The 25638-nt window shown below is 42.3% G+C and overlaps 1 protein-coding gene across 3 annotated transcripts in view; it reads right to left on the bottom strand.

Annotated features, from left to right (window-relative positions):
* Positions 1–25638, bottom strand: part of LOC134337462 (TLE family member 5-like) — a 153088-nt gene that overhangs the window by 66230 nt on the left and 61220 nt on the right. For all 3 annotated transcript variants that reach the window (XM_063032495.1, XM_063032494.1, XM_063032493.1), the window contains exons 3-4: positions 23809–23872; positions 21512–21556 (exon numbers count right to left, since the gene is read on the bottom strand). In XM_063032495.1, coding sequence (XP_062888565.1) covers positions 21512–21556; positions 23809–23872 — 109 coding nt within the window. The remainder of the gene's footprint in view (positions 1–21511; positions 21557–23808; positions 23873–25638) is intronic.

Here is a 25638-nt window from a genome sequence, read left to right as displayed (position 1 = left end):
CTTGAAAGCAAAACCTATGGTTTACAAAGACTTCCAAGCTCTGACATTATGAGTTAATTTAGTTACAGGAAAATAAGCAATACATTTTAACTTTACAATGTACTGTTATAGTCATTATTTGGAACCTGGATAAACCAAGATGGGCTAACATGGTAATTAAATTAATAATTAACCATTAATATTTCTGTTCATTGTTGACCAGCCTCTATTTAGAAACTCAAAGCCAACAGGTCAATGAAATGGTCATCCAGGCAACCCAATAACTAAGATTCACTCAGGTACACCTGTGCACGTTTGTTAATGCACATTCAGGCAAAGCAACACGCACAAAATGCTGGAGGAACTCAGCAGGCCAGGGAGCATCTATAGAAAAGAGAAAACAGTCAATGTTTCAGGCCAAGACCCTTCACCAGGAATCAGCCAATCACGTGGCAGCAACCCAGGGCATAAAATCATGCAGACATGGTCGAGAGGTTCAGCTGATGTTCTGAACAAACATCATAATGGGGAAGACGTGTGATCTAAGTGACTGTGACTGTGGAACGATTGTTGGTGACAGATGGGGTGGTTTGCACATCTCAAAAACTGCCGATCTCCTGGGATTTTCACACGCAACAGTTTCTAAAGTTTATAGAGAATAGTGTAATAGACAAAAACATCCAGTGAGCGGCAGTTCTGTGCATGAAATTACTTTTGTTATTTTATTGATATACAATGCAGAATAGGCCCTTCCAGCTGTTCGAGCCATGCTGCCCAGCATTCCCCCAGTTTAATCCTACCCTAATCACGGGGCAACTTACAATGACCAATTAACCTACTAACTGGTAGGTCTATGCACAGTGGGAGGAAACCAGAGCACCCAGAGCAAGCCCACGTGGTCACAGGGAGAAAATACAAACTCCTTACAGGCAGTGTCGGGAATTGAACCTGGGTCACCTGTAGTGATAGAGGTCAGAGGAGAATGGCCAGACTGGTTCAAGCTGACAGGAAGGTGACAGTACTCAGGTAACCATGCGTTACTACAGTGGTGTGCAGAAGAAGATCTCTGAATGCTCAGCATGTTGTACCTTGAAGTGGATGGACTACAGCTGAAGACCACGGACACACACTCAGTGGCCACTTTATTAAGTACAGGAGGGACCTAAAAGTAGCCACTAGGTGTATCTAAAGATATACAGACAAAGTTTATCTATAGTCCACTGGCACCGATGGAAGACATTAATGATGTCATTCATGATATTCAGCAGAGTAGAGAGATTTCATCTGTATCTGATGGCAAAGATCGATACTAGGTAAAGATTCAGGTGAGACACATCAGTTAAAAAAAAAATGAGAAAGGCAGAATGAATAAAGGCATCATGCAGGGAAATTTGAGGCACATAATCAAATCAGGATGAAATGTGTAGTGTGACTAACCTCAAGTATCTCAAACTAAATTGTGACAAACGGTACAAATTGTAACAAACTCTTCCAGTTTGAAAATATTGTCAAATATAAAGAATAAAACCAAGGGAAAGAGAAGCAAATTTCACAAAAAGCAAATTAGCAGTCACTAATTGCAAAGATACTTCCCAAGCAAATGGATGATTAAAATAAATAAGAATCAATCATTAAACAAGCCCTAAGGAATGCTACAAGTTTGAAGTGTGAGGTCAATAAAGAACATGCACCTCCAGATCAAAAATGAATTCTCTAGATCAAGTTCAAATCCTCTCTGACATAAAAGCCATTTCACTTGATTGACTCCTTTTCTGGTAGCTACCTGAGAAATACAGCTCATGCGAAATAAATGCTCTGTCAAAAATCAATTCACTTTGCTCAGATGGACCACAGCACTTGACTTCTGTAGCACCATCTGTACTTGATCACGCTTTCAAAAGACAACCATTTCCCACACCCAGCCCCCACAGCAGCTTTGGAAACACGGGAGGAAAATCAAAACTCAGAAAAGTTCAACAGCTAACTCTCAATGGACCGGGTTGAAATTCCCTGAGAAGCACAGGGGATGACCAGACTGTAGCACTCACTGCACCAACTTCCTCTCACAGACCTTCAAACTAAATTACAGAACTTTTCAAAGTGAGCCCAAATAAATGCAGTGGCCTTATTATTGCAAGTAGCCAATAAAAAAAAACAAACCATAACCTCAACCTGGTCTGCCATTTCAAATTTGGTAAATATCCATTTTAAAAACCACAGAGATTACCTCAGGGAAACTGAAAGCAATGGAAATGGTGGACTGACATATTTGGAATCTGACAACTGAACTCAAACTTCACTCACTACAACTCTCAGACTTACTTTCAAGGACTCATGTTCTCAGTATTAATTTTATTTGCACCGTGTGTTATCTTCTAGAAAGGGGAGATAAAAGAAACTTGAGTGACGAATCAAAATCTTGCACCAGGAATGGCTTCCAATTATCACCACCACAGGTTGATTTTTACACCACAGAGCTGAGATTATTTATGTCCGAGGAGTTTGGGCACTACTGGCTATTCAAAAACCTCATTGGTGCACTCACACTCAGTGGGCATCACTGTGGCATGGCGGTTAGTGTAACACTATTATAGTGCCAGTGACTGGGGTCCAATTCTGCCCACTATCTGTAAGAAGGCTGTACATTCTCCCCATGACTACATGTATTGGTCCGGTTTCCTCCCCGCATTCCAAAGCCGCACAGGTCATATGGGTGTAATTGGGTGGTGCAGGCTCACTGGGCCAGAAGGGCCTGTTACCGTAGTAACATGCACACAAAATGCTGGAGGAACTCAGCAGGTCAGGTAGCATCTATGGAGAGGAGCGAAGAGCCGATGTTTCGGTTCAAGACCCTTTATCAGGACTGGAAAAGAAGAGGAAAGAATACCATGTAGTATCTCTAAATCAGGGGTTCCGAACCTTTTTTATGTCATTAATTGGTCCGTGGGAATGGCCTTACTATGGTGGTGGCATCCATTAGTCTCGCGGTCATTTCTGAGGTTATGACTCATAAATTTCTTGTATCTCTGATTTAAAAAAAAACAATCATGAATGATGTGGTTAGGATTTATATAAGTTTATTTATTTCAGTTGCCTTACTAACTGAAATAAGTAAACTTATATAAATCCTAACCACATCATTCATGATTATTTTTTAAATCAAAGAGATACAAGAAATTTGAGTCATAACCTCAGAAATGGCCTGTTCACTTCTTCACAGAATGTGAGTAAAGCAAAACATGAATAATACCAACTCTGCGAGACACCATCTGTCAGACAGAAATGGTCAGAATCTGCTTTTCACAGCAGAGCCAGAGTCGTACACAACACAGATACAAGAGCCTGGCAGCTCACCAACTCCATCCCGACCATCGAGCTCCCCTTTTACATTCATGCCTTTAAATGCAGAGGATGGATTCTCATTCTCAAGTTTTGCAGAATTGGCATTATTGGCGTTTTTCTGAAGAGATTAGCTTAATTCGTCACACGTACATCGAAACAGTGAAATTCATCATTTGCCTCAAATCAAATCAGCAAGGATTATGCCGGGGGGGAGGGGACAGACGCCAAATGTTGCCACACTTCCAGACTCAACATAGCATGCTCACAATTTATTATTGTAATCTGAATGTGGGAGGAAACCAGAGCACCCTGAGAAAATCCACATGGTCATGGGGAAAACCTACAAACTCCTTACAGACAGCGGCTGGAATGAAACCCACTCGGTGATCTCTCGCGAAGGGATCTTGTTAACCGCCATGCCTTTAACTACCTTCTCTGAGTGAGTCAGGTCAGCTGAGATTATGACTAGCAAAAAGTTACCAATTTTAAATATAAACAGCATGAACAATATGATGAGAAAAGGACAAGGATGGGGTGAGAAAGAAGGTAAATAGTAAGGAAAAAGGCAGGAGGGGAAACAAGGGGCAAGATGGGTCAGAAATAAAACAAAAATGACAGCTCAGTCAATGGAACTCAACCAGGCAGGAAATTAGATGGAGAATGAGGCATTTGGACCAGTAAGACTGATGAAAAATGGGAGATGAAAATGACTCTTATACCAAAATACACTCAGAGGCCACCTTATTATGTACACCTGCTCAATAATGCAAATATCTAATCTGCATTATCATATGGCAGCAAATCAATGCATGAAAAGCATGCATACATGGTCAAGAGGTTCAGCTGGTGTTCAGGCTAAACATCAGAATGGGGAAGAAATGCGATCTAATTTGACTTTGACCATGGAATGTTTGTTGGTGCCAGACTGGGTGGTTTGAGTACCTCAGAAACCACTGATTTCCTGGGGTTGTCATGCACATGTCTCTAGAGTTTACTGAGAATGGGGTGAAAAAACAAAAGCATCCAGTGAATGGCAGTTCTGTGGCTGAAAACGCCCTGCTAATGAGGGAGGGTAGAGGAGAACAGCCACACTGGTTCAAGCTGACAGAAAGGTGACAGTAGCTCAAATAACCACACATTACAACAGTGGTGGGCAGAAGAGCATCTCTGAATGCACAACATGTGGAACCTTGAAGCGGATGGCTACTGCAGCAGCAGATCACAAACATACCGTCAGAGGCCTCGTCATTAGCCATCTCCTATACCTATAAAGTGGCCAAGTGTTTGTACAGGTGCTGTAGGCTGTGAAGTGAAGGAGTGAAGCTGAATTTCTCCCGGAAATAAAAGACATTCACAGGAATGGCTAATGCATTTGGACAGCACTGCTGAATTCAAGTTGCTTCCTTGGCAGAAAGATTGATCTGTATTGGCAGATTTGTGAAGAAATCAGGGTCATGATTTTCAGAATCCCTGAAGAACACTCCAGCACCACAACTTGTGGGCATGACAACCAATCTTGTGCATTGATCTGTGCTATTAAGGGAAACAGAAAAGCTACAGGATCCATAACATGAACAGCAAGTATTTATCACAGCAGGAACCTTGAAAGACTACCACAAGGGCACCCTGGGAGCCTATTAAATATTTGATAGCAATTGTTTGAAGCATCGGCCCCAGTGACTGCTGAAACATCAATGCTGGATGAAGAGAAAATGAGCAAGCTGAGAGGGGAGAGTGTAGACTGTGGGGAGGGGAGCGCGTAGACTGCGGGGAGGGGAGAGCGTAGACTGCGGGGAGGGGAGTGAGAGCGGGTGCAGAGAGCGGTTGAGATGGTGGCGCAGATATGAAGGAGATTCCATCTGTGCGTTCTGCAAGATGCAGGTACCACACTCCGGTCACCTGAGGAAAATTACTGAATTCGAATTTTTGAGACACAGCGAACGCACCTAGCTACATGAATGTTACCTCCCGCTCCACAGAAAAGATGACTGAACCAGCACCTTTGTTAACTCAGCCTTACAAAGGAGTGCAATTGACTTTTTAATTAATCTTAGACGTCCAAAGTTCAGCGGATAGCATTACAGCACCTGCGATTGGCATTCAATTCCTGCTGCTACGGTCTGCAAGTAGTATGTATGCTGTCCCTGTGATCGTGTGGGGTTTCCTTCCACGTTCCAAAGTCACATGGGTTCGGGGTTAGTGAGTTGTGGGCATGCTATGTTGGTGCCTGAAGCGGGACAATACTTGCACACTACCCCAGCACATCGTCAGACTGTGTTGGTCTTTGATGCAAACGATACATTTCACTGTATGCATCAAAGTACACGCGACAAATAGAGCTAATCTTCAAAGGGCCTTGGCCGGAAACGCTGACTGTTCTTTTCCCCCCTCCCCCCCCCATTGATGCTGCCTGGCCTCCTGAGTTCCTACAGCATTTTCTGTGCGTTTCTTATAATTATGGCTGTCTGAATGATGAACATGAAGCAGCACCCCAAATTTAGAAGTTAGACTGCTTCTGGTCTACAAGTAACTCCAGACCCACAGAAATCTGCCCTTTGATACGGCCATCCAACATGCCCTCTTATATTAAAACTACCAAGGACTGTGGCAGCAGATATACTGCAGAGGTACAAGAAGCTGGCTCACAAGGACCGATTCAGAAGCAAATCACAAAGATCACTGGCCCAGACACAAGAGATTCTGCAGATGCTGTGCATCTTGTGCGACATATATAAAATGCTGAGGAACTTAGCAGGTCAAGCAGCACCTATGGAGGGAAATAAACAGTCCCGATGAACGACCTCGACCTGAAATGACGACTGTTTATTTTCCCCCTTTGATGCTTCACGACTTGCTGAGTTCCTCCAACATTTTGTGTGTTGATACAAGGTCCTATTTTTCCCAAAAAATGTTCATTCCAAGAATAAGCTTCTTAAATCGGTGATTTGTCATAAGCTGATTAGTCTTTTTACTGATCAACTGTACAGCCTGACAAGGCAGTATTAAAGTACCCCGCAATATCTTGAGTAGTTTGCTCTTCACCAAACCACTGGTGTCCAGCTTTGCTGTGGTAAAAGAGCGGCTTCACACACTTCCAAAGAACATAAATCTTCTTCAGATGATATCACTGTAGATAAGGAACTGAACAAGGTTAATCTATTTTGTTGAAGAACAAATTCCATTCTGTATTATTTTCTATTGCAAGGCCTTCTGGATAACATGGGATTTTCACAGAATTTTTGGAACATGCATTGTTACATGCTCAAGGAGACCTGTTTTTTTTGTGAGAATGATGTAATGGTCTTTTGGGGGTCACCTGATGTGATTTTCCCACCAATGTGAGGTCACGTGATGACATGTGCACCGTGGCTATATAAAGGTCGACCCAGGTGACACAGTGGGTTTTCAGTTTGTAGATTTCCAGGTAGAATGTGCTGTGTCTCTGTTTCTGTTGCGCATTTGTTTTTGTGACGCAGTTTCATTTTTAAAACGGAGTGTGCATTCTATTGCAAGATACCATATTATTGGACTGGAAATTTTTGCTAGATGTGTTGATTTACCCAATTCCAACAGTAGAAGGGAGAGTGAAGAATTTATTGAAGTACAGGACTGAAGGATCAAGAGGAGTCGGCGTCGTTTGGCAGTTTAATAAAGGATCGACCTTATTGAGTCTTCGTTGGAAGAGTAGCAACCTGCATCGAGGATAACTCTTGCTAAAAAGAGCAAGGAGTTCATGCAACGGTTTGCTCTCTCTAAAAGAATTTAAGGTCAGTTGTTTCAAACTGTTTATTTTCAGCATCATAAATCCTGTGGACAGAACCAGCAGGAAAGTCACGTCTGTGAAGAAATCCTTCTCAGAGAAGTCTCTCCCAATTGAACGTGTAAATCTGTTGGACTTTCGAAGTTATCGCTTTAAGAATTATATTTGACTTTATCCCTTTAAGAACTGTTTTCGCATTTAACGCTTTAAGAACCAGTGCCGAGTGACAAGGTGTTGAACGGCTGCATAACGGTTAACTTCCGGTTAAAGTTTCCGTTTGTTTTTTTCCTTATCGTTTATCCGTGTTTAATAAATGTTTGGTTGTTTTTATATAACCTGTCTCGATTGATATTCATTGTTGCCGGTTACGTAACAGCATCGATAACTTGGTTGATGTTTTTCTTCTCCTCTCACTATCTGCTATACCTTTAATTTTGTCGAAACCCACACAAGTGGCTCATTTGATTATGCTGGCCTGCATATCAGTGGTTTCAGGTTGAGGTCCACTCTAAAGATTTCAGCACAAAATTGAGCTGAGATCACTGTGGAGCAAAGCAGGTGCCACACTGTCAGAGTTGCTGATTTTCTGACCACATCTAATTCCGCTTTAAATGCGAAGTGCCCTTGACACCATTTTCAGACCAATATTTACTCCTCATGCACTATTACTAAAAACCATCATCTTATTACCTCAGCCATTTGTGGAAGCTTAATGTGCACAAATTGCTTGCCTCATTTCCTACCTTACAACCCTTCAAGACTACTGTATGCATCTTACCATGAAGCTTAAGTGCTGCTTTAGGGTTCTTCCCGGGAGGCTGCTAGTGAACTAGATTGGTTTTTAAACAAAGGCTCAGTAGTTTCATATTCAATATTACTTACGCTAGATTTTTATTCACATTACCTTGAGGTACTGCCACACAGTTAACCATTGCAAAGCTGTATATCCCGTGCTCCAAACAGCTTAGGGTCAACTGCTGTAATAAAAATGCATTTTCTTGATAAGGTAAATTTTATTATTTTGTTTTATTAATTGAGATACAGCTTTGGGCTCTTTGAGCCGCACGGCCCAGCAATTCCCCCAGTGTAATCGTAGCCCAATCATGGGACAAATTACAATTACCAATGAACCTATCAACCAGTACATCTCGGATTGTGGAAGGAAACCCATGTAGTCACGGGGAAAATGAGCAAACTCCATACAGCCAGCGGCAGGACCTGAACCCAGGTCATCCGTACTGTAAGGCATTGTGCTAACCACTATGCTACTGTGCCAGCATTGTGCTAACCACTATGCTACTGTGCCACCATTATTTACAATTCTACTACACAGACACAACGAGAAATAATACAAGTATTCCAATGGCCATGGTGGTTTGGAATGCCTCAAAATTCCACTTGAATCCAAATCATTTGTTCCTACGCCCACTCTCTGCCTAACAAATCAAAATGTAGTATTTTTGTTCATTTCCTTGTGAGATGACACATTTACCCATTTTAATAAATCTTCTCCCACAAAAATCTGCAAGTCTGACAAAATAATTCTCATTCCATGACAACACACCTACATAATTCATCAATAATTCAGCCAATAACCTCCAACTAACGAAGTATTACCGTGCTTTAGTGATCATCTTTGCACTGAAGATTAGGGTAGAAATAAGAAATGACGGGAGATGCAGCTGTAGACTGGCTGTCTTGTACTCCTCACTCATGGGCACTACAGAGATTTTGTTGTTTCTGCTCCAACCTGGGTCAATCCTTTAAACCATTTGTGTCAGCAATGTCCTTCGGTATGTTTATGAAAGAAACGAGAGGTAACTTATAACCTAGGAAAATCTACTTCATTTTTAAACTCTCTCAATGGCCTTGCCTTGCTCTCTTAGACATGTCTTCCAGCAAACCTCACCAAGATTATAAACAAGAGAAAGTCTGCAAATGCTGGAAATCCAGGCAAAGCACACACAATATGCTGGGGGAACTCAGCAGGCCAGACAGCATCTATGGAAAAGTGTACGGCTGACATTTCAGGCCAAGATTTGTGTGTGTTGCCTATCAAGATCATCTTCAGTTCTGGCCTTAAAGAACCATCATCCTGAACCTTAAAAGGCTATATTACATATTGCTATCTGCTCTTTTATTTGCTCACAGTTTTCAGAATCGGAATTAACATCACCAGCATATGTTGTTGTGATGTACGGCAGCAGTACAATGCAACACATAGAAGTAAAAAACTGAATTACAGTAAGAAGTGTATATACACACACACATACATATACAAAGCAGGCAAAGAGTCTTGGGCTGGACATCCTGCTCACTTAAGGAAGGTGAAGTGTCTCCCTGAGCCCCTCCTTTCCAAGTGTAGTGATCACCACAGGACCACTGTTTGGCTTGCCATGCAGGAGGCCACTTGCGTACGGCCTCTCCTACACTACTGGGCCCATAGCCACGCGTTCTCTGTCCTTACTGAGTTTGCCATGTCATGGGGCATCTGAGTGCCCAGCGGTATAACTTGGCGGGCAGGCTGGGCTTGGTTGGGCAGGACAACTCCAATTCCAAACCCGGGTAGACGGGACTCATTGGCCTTCAGGCTCCTGTACAATGGTAGCAAGGAGAAGAGGGCGTGTCCTGGGTGATGAGGGCCCCTAATGACGGACGCTGCCTTTCTGAGGCATCGCTCCTTGAAGATGTCCTGGATGCTGGAGAGGCTAGTGCCCATGAAAGAGCTGACTGAACTTCAGTAGCTTTCCTCAGCATCATGTGTACAGTCATCACTCGGCGTCAATCTTGAACTGCCCACTAACTCAGTGGTTTACTGGGTCAATTCAACAGGCCCATTAAGAGTCCCCTATACTGTCGTGGGTCGTGCTTTCCACATAGTTCTGACTGGACAGCTATGGCAGATTCTTCTTGGAAAGCAGCAGCAGCAGCAAAAACATTCATTCCAGTTTTTAAATCACAAGAGCAGTAGTGGAATTTAAATACATGTTAGCACTGCATATAAGATGCAGGAGCAGAAAGAATTATGCACAATTGCTTTCAGTGTGAAGATAGTTTGATGCATATTCAGGAGAAATTCTGGCCTTGCCCATTTCTGATTTTATTGCCTTATCATCTTTAATGTGAAGTAACACATTTATTGCCTTGTCAAATTTTAAAGGAATTTCAGATTCTATGCTTCAGAAGCTTTGATAGCTGCACATTCAGCCCCCATTACAAAAAAAAACAAGGTAATTTTTTTTTTAAAAGGCTACTTCAGGCTGGCAGACATACTAAAATCCAGAATTTTTTTTGTAAAGGTATCAGAGCTTTATGGGAATGCTTGGTCATCAACTTGAAATCAAACTGCATTACAGTGAGCTCGATTTATAGCATGTTTAACCTCACTTCCACAAGAGAATATGAAGATGTCTTTACATTGATGGACTATCATCAACCATGGGCAAGAGTGTTGCAATCAGACAGATATAATTGTCAGAGACCAGATGTCAGAGATGCATATTTGCAAGCAGAGGCATGGGAAATTCAGGTCCATAACCTTCACCCCGTGGCAATAGTACTCAAGAAAAGACCGAAGAAAGTTCTGGTTCTTTTGGGGGAAAGCATTTCTGAAGGCCAGGTCATTGGGTATACTTAAAGTGGATGTTACGAGGTTCTTAGTTAGTAAGAGTGTCATTGGTTATAGGGAGAAGACAGAAAATAGAGTTGAGAGGTAAAATAAATTAGCCATGAATGAATAGCAGAGCAGGCTTGATGGGCCGAATGGCTTATTTCTGCTCCTATGTCTTAAGGTCTGACACTTGACCTAAAACAAGTCAAATTTATGAAAGCTTTATGTCCAGATTTCCATTATTCCACCATTATGGATACATACATAGTTGCCAATCATTCAAACTTTGTCAGACCATCACTGAGGTTGTCAAGTGGCAACTTTAGTGACCAAATATTTCGTCACCACTCCTCAATGTTTCATTTGTTTACTCTGCAAAATATTGATTTGCCACACTCTCGTGAAATATCTTGTCATTTAAACTATAATGCAAGCTCCTACCAGCATCGTACTGACAAGTCATTAATATACAATCACCATGGGGGAATAGTTCAGGCTGTGAATTTTAAAACTGTGAGCTGCTTGAATTTTAATGCCTTTTAACATCATTAAACCTTCTGAGATTTTATCCTGAAGATCTGTGCTTTGAATGAGCTGCACATTCCACCACAGGCCGACGTCAGGCAGGCACCGGAGAACCTGCACAACATAACCAACAGGCATGAAACTGCGCATGCTGATGCCTTCCATAACACTGTGGGAGATTTCAAACAGAGCAGCTCGAAGAAGTGCCTAAACAGCTACCACCAACATATCACCTGTGAGACGGAGGAGACAACACACTTGACCACTATTATACCACCATCATATTCTGCCATGGACGATCCCAAGCCCGGCTGCAAGAGGAGGAGGGTTGGGCATGGAACTAGCAACCCCACCCTGGAAAACACAGTATTACAGAAGCTCTAAAAACCTCATCTCTGGGAGATGAAGGCACCAAGAAGATGGGCTACCCTGGAGACAAAGTGGAAGACCAGCCCATGACAGAGGACTCCTAACAATCTGCTGTCAGCACCCTATGCCTCAAGTAGGGGTGATGCGCTTAAATAATTATACCACTATCGAGGATGCTAATCATGCCATCCCATGCCCACACTTTAGAAAGTCTGATTACCTAGCTCTACACCCAGTGTGTAGGCAGAGACTAAAGACCGCAGCACCAATATTGAGGACCAAGAAGGTATCGTCAAACATAGAAACACAGAAAATCTACAGTGCAATACAGGCCCTTCAGCCCACATTACCCAGGGTTATTCATAGCCCTCTATTTTTCTGAGCTCCATGTATCTATCCAACTCCAGGAGTCTCTTAAAAGACCCTATTGTATCCGCCTCCACTACAGTCGCCGGCAGCCCATTCCACGCACTCACTTCTCTCTGTGTAAAAAAACTTACCCCTGACATCCCCTCTGTACCTACTTCCAAGCACCTTAAAACTGTGCCCTCTCGTGTTAGCCATTTCAGCTCTGGGAAAAAGCCTCTGACTACCCACACGATCAATGCCTCTCAAGGGAAGCGGACGAGCACTTAAAGGACTGCTTGGAGTTGGTGGACTGGACAACATTTAGGAATTCATCTGAATGAATGAATACATCACAGTTGTCACCAACTTTATTCAAGACCTGTGTGGATGAGTGTGTGCCTTCAAGAACATACCAAACATATCCAAATTAAAAGCCATGGATGAACCAGGAGATTCATAGTCTGTTGAGGCCTAGATCTGCAGTATTCAAGACAGGTGATCGAGAACTATACAAGAAGTGCACATACAACCCATGGAAGGCTATTTTAATGGTGAAAAAGAATTCCAATGAGGCTAGATACAGAATTGGATGCAGGTCAGCTCTGGCAGAGTTTGCAGATAATTACTTCCTACAGAGCGAAGCCTAACATCGTGAAAGGCTGTGATGCATTACTCCCAGATAGCTCAATGCTTTATACATGCTCTTAGACAAGAGAGAACAACACTACATGAGCGAATCCCTGCAGAATCTCCGTCTCAGAGGTCAAAGTCACAACATCTTTCAAGAGGGTGACTGATCCCTCACAAAGCATCTGGCCCTGCTGATGTGACAAAATAGTTTGAGAGGTTGGTCATGGCCAGAATCAACTCCTGCCTAAGCACGGATCTGGACCCGTTGTAATTTGCCTCATGCCACAATAGATCTCCAATCGATGCAATCTCACTGGCTCTCCACTTGGCTTTGGGGCATCTACACAGTAGTAATACTTACATCAGGCTGTTGTTTATTGATGACAGCTCAGCATTCTACACAATCATACCTTCAGTTCTAACTAACAAGCTCCAAAACCTGGGCCTCTGTACCTCCTTCTGCAACTGGATGCTTCACTTCCTCAATGAGAGACCACAGTCTATGCAGATCAGAAATAACAGCTCCTCCTCACTGAGGACACACCACAAGGATGGGTGCTTAGCTCACTGCTCTAGTCTATACCCCGAATTGTGCGGCTAAGCTCAGCTCAAGGGCCACCTAAAAATTTGCTGACAAATCAATTGTTGTTAGCAGAATTCCAGATGCATAGAGGAGTGAGACAGATCAGTTGCTTGAGTGGTGTCTCAGCTACAACCTTGCACTCGACATCAGTAGGACTAAGGAATTGATTGTGAACTTCAGGAAGGGGAAGTCGAGTGAACACCCACCAGTACTCATCGAGCAGTCAGAAATGGAAAGGGTGAGCAGTTTCAAGTTCCTGGGTGTCAACCTCTCTTAGGATCTATCCTGGGCCCAACATATTGACATAATTACAAAGAAGGCATGGCAGTGGCTATATTTCATTAGGAGTTTGAAGGGAATTGGTATGTCACTGAAGGCACTCACAAATCTCTACGGATGTACCATGAAGGAACATTCCAACTGGTTGCATCATCGTCTGGTACAGAGAGGCTACCGCAGAGGATTGGAAAAAGCTGCAGAAAGTTGAAAACTCAGCCAGTTCCATCATGTATGCCAGCATCCAGGACAACATCAAAAGATGACGCCTCAAAAAGGCAGCACCCATCATTAAGAAGCCCATCACCCAGGACATGCCATCTTCTCATTGCTACGATTAAGGAGGTAGTACAGGAACCTGAAGACACACACTCAATGATTCCAGAACAATACCTACACCTCCACCATCAGATTTCTGAATGGACAATGAACCCATGTACATTTTCTCCCCCTCTCTTTCTGCACTACTTGTTTATCACACAGACACACACTTGTGATTTATAGTTCTTGCTGCTGCAAACAACAAATTTCACAACATACGCCAATAGTATTAAACCTGATTCTGATTCTGAGCTGCCAGCCCCCTGCAATGTAAGTAAATGACGTTAAATGAGGGATTCTTCCCAGCATGGTACAGAACATGCACATTACACCAGAAAAGAATGATATTATTATTTGGGAGTCCCTCGGTCTTGGAGCCATTTCAAAGTTACCAATTATTGTGTCTTGTCACAGCAACTCCAATCCAATTCCAACAACAGAGAATTATTTCAATGAAATAACGGAAAACACGAGATAGCCATTGAAAAGCATTCCAAAGACGCATTAGATGAGGGGATTAAGAGTGACACTGTTACAAGTCTGGAAAGCTAAGATACAAATAAAAATAACATTCTAGAAATATTCAGCAATGTGTGAGAAAAACAGTGCTAATATTTCAGCTCAGTGACCCTTCATTAATTCCGATGAACGGCCACTGACCTGAAACTTTAACCCTGTCTCGCCATAGAAGCAGCCTCACCTGCTGAATATTTCAAGTGGTTTTTTTTTGTTTTTAATATCAGATTTCCAGAGTCTAGTTGTAGATCGGCTCTGAAAAAAAAACCTCTGACACCGCCAATGGATAGCTGCACAGATTGGTTTCGACTGCATTTAACAGTGCCCACTCCCCTGTGCTGTCTCTGATCATTAAATTTCGTTATTCACCCAAATGACGTAGGGCTGACTTTACTGAAGAGTAATCGAGGTCTAATCTATTGTGTAGCAGACCAGCAATAGCTACATTGATTAATAGCTTTATTATGCTCTCCATGCAGAACAAGTGCAGTCTTCACACCAACGGAGTTGAAAATAAATTTCAGAAATAATAAATCAGAGCCGCATTACAGCTCTATAAAACGACTGTGTCAGAGGAATGTAAAACTGCTCCAGTTCCCCGTTCTGAAGGGCAAGAGAGAAAACAATGCTTAATAGGTTACTTTCAACTTTCTATCCACGTCTAAGAAATAATTTATCTTTGCCTGTACAGTACAGCACAGCCACCGAATGGCAGAAGGCATTCACCCTACCAGCATAAAACTGACAATTATGAGGGGGCAGTATTGTTCTCGCCTGGTCTTGGAACCACATACTTTTTCCCTCAACAGACTTGTATTCCGCCATCTGGAATCTCCTGCACTGTAAATGATGGAAGGGAGTTCAAGTTTCAGGGTTGGGGGCTATGTCGTTCATGGATGGGGGCAAAAAGACACAGCGAGGGCATCAGCCACAATGGTGAACTAGAAGCAGCTGATGAGAACATCTGCACTGAGATTAGGGGAGACAATATCAAGTACTCACGATGACTATACTGCACCCACCACCCCTCTCCCCCTCCATGACAAGAAAGGAATAGAACTCCACCATACGAAAACCCTTCTTCATCATTGACCACGTTTACAAGGAATGCTGCCACTAAAAAGCTGCATCCGTCAAAGACCCACATTCCAGACCTCGCTTTCATCTCGCTGCTGCCATTGGGAAGGAGGTTCAAGAGCCTTAGGTTGCATGCCAACAGGGTCAGAAACCCTTCAACCATCAGGTGCCTGAACCAGCATGGATAACTTCACTCCCTCAATGCTGATCTGATTCCGAAACCTTTGAATTCGCTTATGGGGACTATGCAACTCACGATCTCTGTGTTATTGCTTAATTTACAGTGCGAGGAGTGGCGCCCCACACAGACTTCCAATCTGCGCCTTGTAAGGCATAAAATGCCTGACGTAGGCCTCTCATGTTCCTTCCCCTACAGTGCCGTGCAAAAGTCTTAGGCACATATGTATAGCTAGGGTGCCCAAGACCTTTGCACAGTACCGTATTAGTTAATGTAAAGCAGAAAGCAATCTTGTAAATCTAGCAGGAGCAAAGCATATTTCGAATGGCAAGCATGGAGCACTGTGGGATGGATCTGGGATTGTGGCAAAGGAGGAGGGCCAGGAATTGGTGTGCGTGCAGACACACTCAGCCATGAGACACTATGCAAGGACGTTTGATTCCAAACAACTGGTTTATTGATCATTAAAGAACGTCTTTCTGGTGCTTCCCGCTCCCTCCCCTCTCCCTTCCCCTTTTCCCAACTATGATTCCCCTCTCCCTGACCCCTTTCCACTCTTCCCACTCTCAGACCACAATAGAGACCCATATCAGAATCAGGTTTATCACTCACACATCATGAATTTTTTTTTGCAGCAGCAGAACACTGCAGTACATAAAACTACAACAGCACTGCGTGAAAGTCAGTCTCTCTCTCTCTGTATATGTATATACGCCCAAGACATTTGCACAGTACTGTATTACTATTATTTGTATTTGCAAAGTTTGTCTTCTTTTGCACATTGGTTGTTTGGCTATCTTCTTTTTGTGCAGTTTTTCATTGATTCTCTAGCATTTCATTGCATCTCCTGTAATGCTCACAAGAAAATGAATCTCAAGGTGGTATATAGTGACATACATGTACTTTGATAATAAGTTGACAGTGAACTTTGAAAAACACTGATGTCTACCATCAATTCACAGACCTGTAGCCCATCAATTCACAGAAATCAGTGGGAAATGATGTCTCTTAAAAAGAACTGAAGCAAGCAGCAAAATGCCTTCAGCGTCCAGGGAAGAGTGATCAAGGAAAACAAAAGTCAAATATAAATGCTGCACTGATAAAATTGTCAAATTAGTAAATCACTTCCCCTGGTGCCGCCATGCTCTCTCCACCCGCACACTCGACTTGAAAGGTTGGAATTAGACCACTGAATGTTGGTCTCACTTCAATTAACCTCCTGAAATTCAATCCGTCTGATGTCAGGTTTGATGCTCATCATTCCAGCTGGCTGCCAAACTTAACTCATTAATTTGTTTTCTACAAAAGGTTGGAGATTAAAATTTGATTCAATCCCTACATTCTTACATGAGGTTAGAGACATACAGCAAAGAAGTTTATCAACATGCAATGTTTGGTTCCATCAGTATCTACTGAATGAGTAGACGACTCTTAATGTTAATGAAGAGATGCCAGCAAACAAAAGGATGGGTTGATAAACAGATACAGCCCAGTCTATCCAGGAAAAGCCATCCCTACCATTCAGCACATCTACAAGGAAAGCTACCACAAGAAAGCAGCATCCATCATCAAGGACCACATCATCCAGGCCACGTTCTCTTCTCACTGTTGCTATCAAGGTGAAGGCCCAGAAACCTTAGGCTCCGTACAACCAGGTTCAGGAACAGCTATTATCCTTCCACCATTAGGCTCCTGAAGCAGCATGGATAACTCCTTTCACCACAACTCTGAACTGATTCTACAACCTATGGATTCACTTTCAAGGCCTCTACAACTCATGTTCTCAATATTTATTACTTTTTTTTAATTTGCACAGTTTGTCTTTTGCACATTGGTTGTTTGTCAGTCTTTGCTTGTATGTAGTTTTTCCCATTGATTCTACTTTAGTTCTTTGTTCTATCGTGAATGCCCACAAGAAAAAGAAACTCGGGGAAGTATGTGGTGACATTAATGAACACTGATAATAAATTCACTTCAAACTTTAAGAAATATATTTTCTATTACAAAGCTCCAAATGTCCTATATGCACAATGAACTCCACTTCTGAAATTCACTTCATTTAAAGTAATCAGGTTCATAAGATCCGATATCCAGCAACCCAACATCTTAAACTTGGCACGTATACCCACTTTAATAATTTCCTGTTTTCTGGTCCCACAATGAACATCCAGCGTTGATATACCAGAATGCTCCGAGTGCCCTTTACTTCTTCCTTGAATAGATGCTTAATTAGTAGTTCTCCAACTAATTCACTTGATTGAACTCATCATTTCATTGAACAACTTCTCCTTCAACTCCACTCATTTTCTTTGCATCAAAGGTGCAATCACAAGGAACTCCAACAGGCCTGAGGATGTCCTTTATAGAATACATGGGTCCAGGCATCCAGTCTCAACTCTGCTTTACTGTTGACCACATTGAGGCAGTTTCCTGCACTTGTACAAAATCTGAAAAGGCAATGTCTGCTACTCACGTTCACCTTCATGCATCTAATATCTATCTCATCCCTTCACTTTCTTACCTCTCCATCTCATTCCCCAGGGAGTAGTTTATGAGTTATACCCATAATAAGCCGACAGACTTCCACAGCCAGCTAGAAAATCTTTCCTCTCCTCCTGCTTCCCACAAGGTCTCTGTTCCAATCTTCCAGTTTCTCCATTTCATTGGTGTTCTTTCTGTATGAGATTTTTTTCTCACCAGCCTCTCTGTGACACATTTTTTCCTTTATCATTTTTTTCCCTTTACAACAGTGCACTGGGCTCTCAACTTGTCTCCTCCATTTCCAATACTTCTACCCCAAAGCATTCCTTTTCCAGCCAGAAAGTTCTCCTTATCCTCACCTTCCGCCCACTAGCTTCCAGGAAAAGGTTTGTTTTTGCTGTTGCTTGTTGCGTTGTATCATTGTGTTCTGTTGTCCTGCCGAGCATCGTGGGTATGCTACGTTGGCGTCAGTACATGTGGTGACACTTGCGGACTGCCCCCAACACACTCATGGGTGTGTTAGTTGTTAACATAAACAATGCATTCACTTATGTTTCGATGTACATGTTATAAATAAACTTGAAACTTGGTAGTAGAAGAAAGACTCTTGGGGCAGGAGTTCAGAATAGGAGAAAGGTTCCGACCTGGATATCCACTATCAGAATTTAGGCTGTTCCGCATATTGTACTTGTGGAGCGGGCAGCCATCTATATTCTAACCCGTCCCCAGACAGTTGAGTGTTTCCCAGGTTTCTCTTGTAAGATTATAGATGGAGAGCTCATCAGTTTCCATCTTGTGGTTGGTGAACGTTGCCCTTAAATAAAATGTGCTGTCAAGAAGTGTAGCTGTCATTAGTTTGGTCAGTTCGCAGTGTGTTGAGCTGCAGGATTTCAGACACTTCCAACTGAACATGGTGTAGATTGCATATTTTATTTTGCATTGTCATAACAATAGGGTTTCAGCCTGAAACGTCGACAGTCCCATCAGTAGTTATTTGTCAGATGCATTCTCCAAAGACATCAACTTTAGTTGCCACATGTATAGCGAAATGCATCATTCGTGTCAATGACCAACACAGTACGAGGACGTGCTGGGGGCAACCTGCAAGAGTCACCATGCTTCCGACGCCAACATAGCGTGGCCAAAACTTACATCTTTAGAGTGTGGTAGGAAACTGGAGCACCCAGAGGAAACCCACACGGTTACGGGAAGCATGCTCAAATTCCTTACCAAAAGCTGCAGGAATTGAACCCCAATTGCTGGCACTGTAAAGCATTATGGGTGGCTGCTAGAATTGCAGACACCATGAGGTCCAATGTGGGCTAACACAGGAGAGCAGTCAAACTGTCTCGAGTGTCCCAAAGATGATCCTGGATATGGATATCTATCACTTTGTGCAGTGGCGTGAGCCATACTCAACCAAGGCGTGTGATGCAGTGCATTGTGTGTTGTTTTCCCATGTTGTTACCATACGCCATTAACTCATTAAGACTGTGCATCCTAGGCATAAAAGGATCCATCTTTCATTACAGTCATGCATTATCAAAAGAGCAAACACTGGGGGAAATTTCACATGTCCGCCATGACTTTAACTGAAATTTATATCACTGGGATTATAAACGACTTGGAGGGGCATCTGCTGAATCTGGTCAAGTGAGCAAATCACATGGTTTGCAGAGCTGAACCACAATCAGTCAACTCTTGGTTGCATTAACAGTGTGATTACACTATACATTGCTAAGCTGTCCTGTTACTTGTAGACAACACACACAGGCCAGGCAGCATCTACAGAAAAGAGTACAATCGACGTTTCAGGCTGAACACCTATCGTTATAACAATGCAAAAAAGTAAAATTTGCAAACTACACCATGTTCAGTTGGAAGTGTCCAGAGAATCTAGCAGCAACTCAGTGGTCACTTTATTAGGTGCACCTGCTCGTAAATGCAAATATCTAATCAGCCAATCACGTGGCAGCAACTCAATGCGAAAAAAGCATGCAGACATGGTCAAGAGGCTCAGCTGTTGTTCAAACCAAGCATCTGAATGGGAATGAAATCTGATCTAAGTGACTTTGACCATGGAATGATTACGGCTTTTTCCTCAGAAACTGCTGATATCTTAGGAGTTTCATTGGGTATATTTAAAGTGGATGTTGATAGGTTCTTGATTAGTAAAGGTGGTCAAACGTGATGGAGAGAAGGCAAGAGAATGGAGTTGAGGGGATAATAAATCGGTCTAAATTTGCCCAATTCAAATAGGCTTCTCCAGATCTTGCACAAGATTGCAAGGACACAATGGGTGAGGAACTTCATATACAGTACAATTATCTGCAAATGTCTTAGGCACATATATATAGCTAGGGTGCCCAAGACTTTTGCACAGTACTGTATTAGTCAACATGAAGTGAAGAGCGAGTTTATAAATCTGGCGGGAGCAAAGGATGTTGGGAATGGCGAGGGTGGAGCGCCGCTGGAGCGGTATTAAACAGATGGCAGGGAAGGAGTGCCAGGAGCCTGGGGGGGGGGGGAGAGGCGGGTACAGATGCACCCCGTCCTGAGACACCAATGTCATTTGATTCCAAACAATTGGTTTATTGGACATTACAGAATGTCTTTATGGTGCTTCCCACTACCTCCTCACTCCCTTCTCCTTTTCCCAATGATGATTTCCCTCTCCCTGCCTCCTTCCCCCTCAGTCCACAATAGAGACTCATATCAGATTCAGGTTTATTATTATTATTCACATATGCCATAATATTTTTTGTGCAACAGTTCAGTCCAATCTATAAAATTACTACAGTACTGTGTAAAAGTCCTAAGCATCCTAGTTATATTCATGTGCCCAAGCCTTCTGCACAGTGTTTAAGTGAACAAAAATTACTTCAGCAAAACCCCATGACAACTGTGCATGTTTGTAAAATGAGCAACTACAGTCAATTCAGGGAAAATCATTCAATTAGGATGTTATATTGTCAAGAAGAAAACTATTCACAGTGAGCATATTGCAACCAGAAAGTAAGGAATCCATAGCACTCAGTTTGTAAAGATCTTGCACGGAGGGAAATGAGCCCCAAAAGATATTAAATCACATTAATGGTTTATTATATAATGCCACATTTGATTTCCGGGAACATGAGTGCAAGTAGAAAGTAAATCATCAAACAATAGACGCAGAACTGAAATCAATGACATTTACTTTTTTAATATTTAATAAAGGTTGAAAGCTCTGAAGCACTTTTTATGAAGTAATAATAAATGAGACAGTGCCTATTATTAATTTATCATTCAAATTAATCTGTCGACATTTTCAATTAAAAAGAACATTTAATTATTCATTAGCACATAATTGGAAATTAGAAAGAGAAAAAAAAAGTTCTATTTACAACTAGGCTCAATTATGAAATTTGTCACATTTATGGTGAGCCTAATTTCAGGGAGAATAAATAGGCTTCAGTAAACAGCTCAATGGCGAGCAACAGCATAAAGAGTGCGGGAGGAAAAAATATTAAGACTTACCTGTTTGTGCATTTCGATGTTCAAGCCGTAAGACATTTCGTAATACTGATGGTGTGGGGGAGGAAAAAAAAACACACAATGAAAACTTGTACCCAAGATAGAAGGATCATCCCACGTTCATTCAACATGCAACCAGATAGATGACTTCTGATGAAGTTGTCCACTCAGTGGTCATCTTCACATGCACCAAGACTGAATCAATTAAATGTGCATCACATCTTGGAAGCCACATCTGGGTAGGAAAAGTGGCAATAAAAACAATTCACTTTTACTTTCAAAACAAAAAGAAGAAACGAGGAGAGATCTAAACAAAGGGTCTTGGACTGTAACTTTGAGGGTTCATTCATTTCCATAGATGCTGCCTGACCTGCTGAGTTCCTCCAGCAATTTGTGTGTGTTGCTTTGGATTTCCAGCATCTGCAGACTTTCCTGTGTTTATGAGAAGAGATGTTCCCAATCATGTGTAATTGTAATAACTTGGTCTCGGGTGCAGGACTAGGGACACCTATTCTACAGAATCCAGGACAGATGGGCAATTACAGACTAAATCTAGAGACCTTCAGTTAATTCTGTTCCCACACTCAAACTCTGATGCTGTGAACACTTTGGTCAGGGGATGGGTAAGTAGCGCGTGACTCAGTAGTGATTGACAATAGATTCTTGAGATCTTTCCAAGCACAGGGCAACTAGTCAGACATTGTCTTGACTGAGAATGCAGTCAGTGTGAGGGAATGAAATTGAAATCTACTAATGCAACCTTGGCCAGAATTTTTTTAAATGGATAAGTAGAACATGAGCTGGGTAACTAATTAAAATCATGACAAATTCAGCAACCTATGTGTCCCATTCACATTTCATGGGAAGGAAGGATGAAGGAAAAAATCAGAAAATAACTTTGTGAAAGATATTGGTCACACTGTCTACGTCTTTTAGACAGATTATGTAAAATAAGGGTGACATGGTAGCGCAGTGGTTAGCACAAAGCTTTACAGTACCGGCAACCCGGGTTCAATTCCCACTGCTGCCTGTAAGGAGTTTGTATGTTCTCCCCATGACCACATGGGCTTCCCTCGGGTGCTCCAGTTTCCTCCCACAGTCCAAAGGCGTACTGTTGGTAGTTTAATTGGCCATTGTAAATTTGCCCGTGATTAGGGTTGGATTAAATCAGGAGATTGCTATGTGGCATAGTTTGAAGGGCCATAGTGTTGTATCTCAATAAATAAATAGAAATGAAAGTGGGGCTTCAAGCCTTCCCTGCTCAATGCTTAGTCCACAGGGTAGCACGCCACACAATGAAAGAGATCTTGTTTAGAAAACAATTGCTCAGCAGGTCAAGCAGCAGGCACGCAGAAAGAAACTATGTTACGGCCAATCGTTATCTCTGTACCTGGTTTGACAAGTCTCTGGTTATTTATAAAAAGCACTGAACCCAACAGGATGGATGATAGCGAGTCAGTGTAGGCACAGTTCTGGACTCTACTCTCCCCACCCCAGCTGTGTGTGCACCTCAAGTGTGGAAGTTCTCTGCCAGAAAGCCATTGCCTCCATTTAATTGCTTGTATTTCTTATCTTAAAACTCCATTTCTCATAGTTCTCAAGACAAATTTGGCCCTTGAGTATTTAATTACTTCCAATCCCCATGTTCTCTGACGCATGACCTATAACACTTCCCGCTGAAGTTTCTGTCACCCGCCAACACAGAGGGCAATTTACAGTAGCCAGTCCTAACAACCAGCACCTCTCTAAGACATGGGAAGAAATTGGAGAGTCTAGAGGAAAGCCCAGTGATTACATGGAGAATGTACAATCTCCACCCAGACTGCATCAGGGTGGCTGGAGCCATGAGACAACTGCACTACCTGCCGCACCTCTGGGCCATCCACTAATGCACAAACAAGAAACAGTACCGGCAACCCAGGTTCAATTCCCGCTGCTACCTGTAAGGAGTTTGTACGTTCTCCCTGTCACCACGAGCTTCATCTGTTCTAAGTGCAAATGGGTCTCCCACAATGAGGACATTAGTTCGAAACGGGTGAGCAAAATACAATGGAAAACCCAGTAATTATCCCAGTGAAAACTGCCAGAACCTGGTATTCAGAATCAAGAGGGTGGAGGAGAATCCCTCCGAATACTGAAGGGATAAAAAATAACAGTGTAACAAACTTTACAATGTGGGGAAGATTTCCACCTCCTTAATCATGAAGTGTTATACTAGGGCAGTATTTAAAGCTTCAAAGTCTGATGCGGAAAAAAACCCTCCCTCCTCTATCATGCAAGAATCAAGAGAATGCACTCACCATGACATAATGACGTTGCATTTCTGTCTTTTCACTGGCCAGTTTGTCACATTCCAACTTGAGGCTGTAACAAATTGAACAAAATACTTAAGGAAATGCTCTGAAGTTGTAACTCACAATGCTATTCACACCTGATTTCCGTTTAAAAACTTGATCAAGTACTTTTTCACTCTGTACAAGGACATGAACTTACAATATATCAGTGTGGCATATTGTTACATAAGTTATCAAATGAATTATTTTAAGACTAAAGCATTTGAGGACTGAGCTCAGTCTTCAAGCCAGTTCCCATTTGTGTTGTAATGCAAATACTTCCAGTCAAAATGGCAGCTGCATACAATGCTCCTTTGGTAGATGTCTTCTGGATAGACCATGAAACTATATATTTTACTTATGTTATGTTTTTTTACTTTGCTTTTCAACTTGAATGTGATTCTGGAATTGTTGGAGCTTGTGATTTGCAGTTTGGAGATCGCTTGGCTGTTTCAGCGCTCTGCAGTCTCTGAGGACATTACAGGAGGCAGAGGCAGCATGCGGGAACCTCCAGGCAAGAAGGCTGTGAGCCGATGTTCAACTCCATTTAGCTAATTAAAGCTTCCATTGTTCGCCAATTAAAGTGACGAGGGAAATTGAAATGCTGGCTTACTGCCTTTTTAATCGCTGGTGAGATTGCCCTGTTATGGGGAGGGAGAATTGTGCCCAGGATTTCTGCGTTTCGGCTGTAGACTTGGACTGTGGACCTTTTTCTAAGTCTTATGGTTTTTTTGTATTCTGTGGTTTTCACCCAATCTTCCATGATTTTTGTGTGCGGGGGAGGGGGATTTAGGGGTCAATGTACCTATTCAGTTTTTGTTCATTTTTTTGGGCTTGGAGGAGGGATTGGGGTTGACGATTGTGCTGTCATTCTTTTCTTTCTTGGTTTCATGGCTACCTGGAGAAGAAAAATTTCAGAGTTGTGTACTTTGATACTAAATGAACCTCTGAACCTTTGAAATAATTCCCCATTATTTATACAGCCCAAGAACTTAATTTGGCCATTGGAGGTCTCACGGTAAAGCTCAAATCTTTATTACAAATTCTCAAAGATTTAATTTCTACCATGAATTATCATATATATAAAAAAATGTCAACACCAGTTTCCTGTTCACTCCAACAACCCCCAAACCCTGTCACTTATGATTATGTAAAGGCTAAAGACAGGATAGCACAGTAGTATAATCGCACAACACTTTACAGTACAGACATTTAAGGGTTCAATTCCCACTGCTGCCTGTATGGAGTTTGTACGTTCTCCCCCACCCACCTCCCCCCCCCCCGACTGCTTGGGTTTTCTCCGGGTGTTTCAGTTTCCACCCACTGTCCAAAGACATATTGGTTGGTAGTTTAATTGGTTATTGCAAATTCTCCCGTGATTATGCTGGGTTAAATCAGATGATTGCTGGGCGACATGGCTTGAAAGGCCAGAAGGACCTATTCCATTCTGCATCTCAATAAATAAATAAAGTTGTCTTCCCTATTCTGGAGAGCTAAAGCTCGCTCAGTACAAATTGGTGTTGAATCAACAAGGTTTTGTATCTCACAAACCTGCACACTTAAGTGATTACCAACAGTCTTGGTAACCTGTCCACCCTTGTTAAACCCCACGTCAAAAACCTTGGTGTGATATTTGATTCCGCCTTCAAGTTTGACAAGCAAGTTAAAGCCAGTTTTTTCCAGCTTCGTACTATTGTCAAAATCAAGTCGTTTCTCTCTTTAAAAGATCTCGAGAAAGTCATCCATGCCCTTATATCCTCCCGCTTGGACTACTCCATCTCCCTGAATACTGGGATT

The sequence above is a fragment of the Mobula hypostoma genome, chromosome 24 (assembly GCF_963921235.1).
Source record: "Mobula hypostoma chromosome 24, sMobHyp1.1, whole genome shotgun sequence".
Lineage (NCBI taxonomy): Eukaryota > Metazoa > Chordata > Chondrichthyes > Myliobatiformes > Myliobatidae > Mobula > Mobula hypostoma.
Note: the sequence above shows the minus strand (reverse complement) of the source record. Positions and strands in the feature narration are given on the sequence as shown.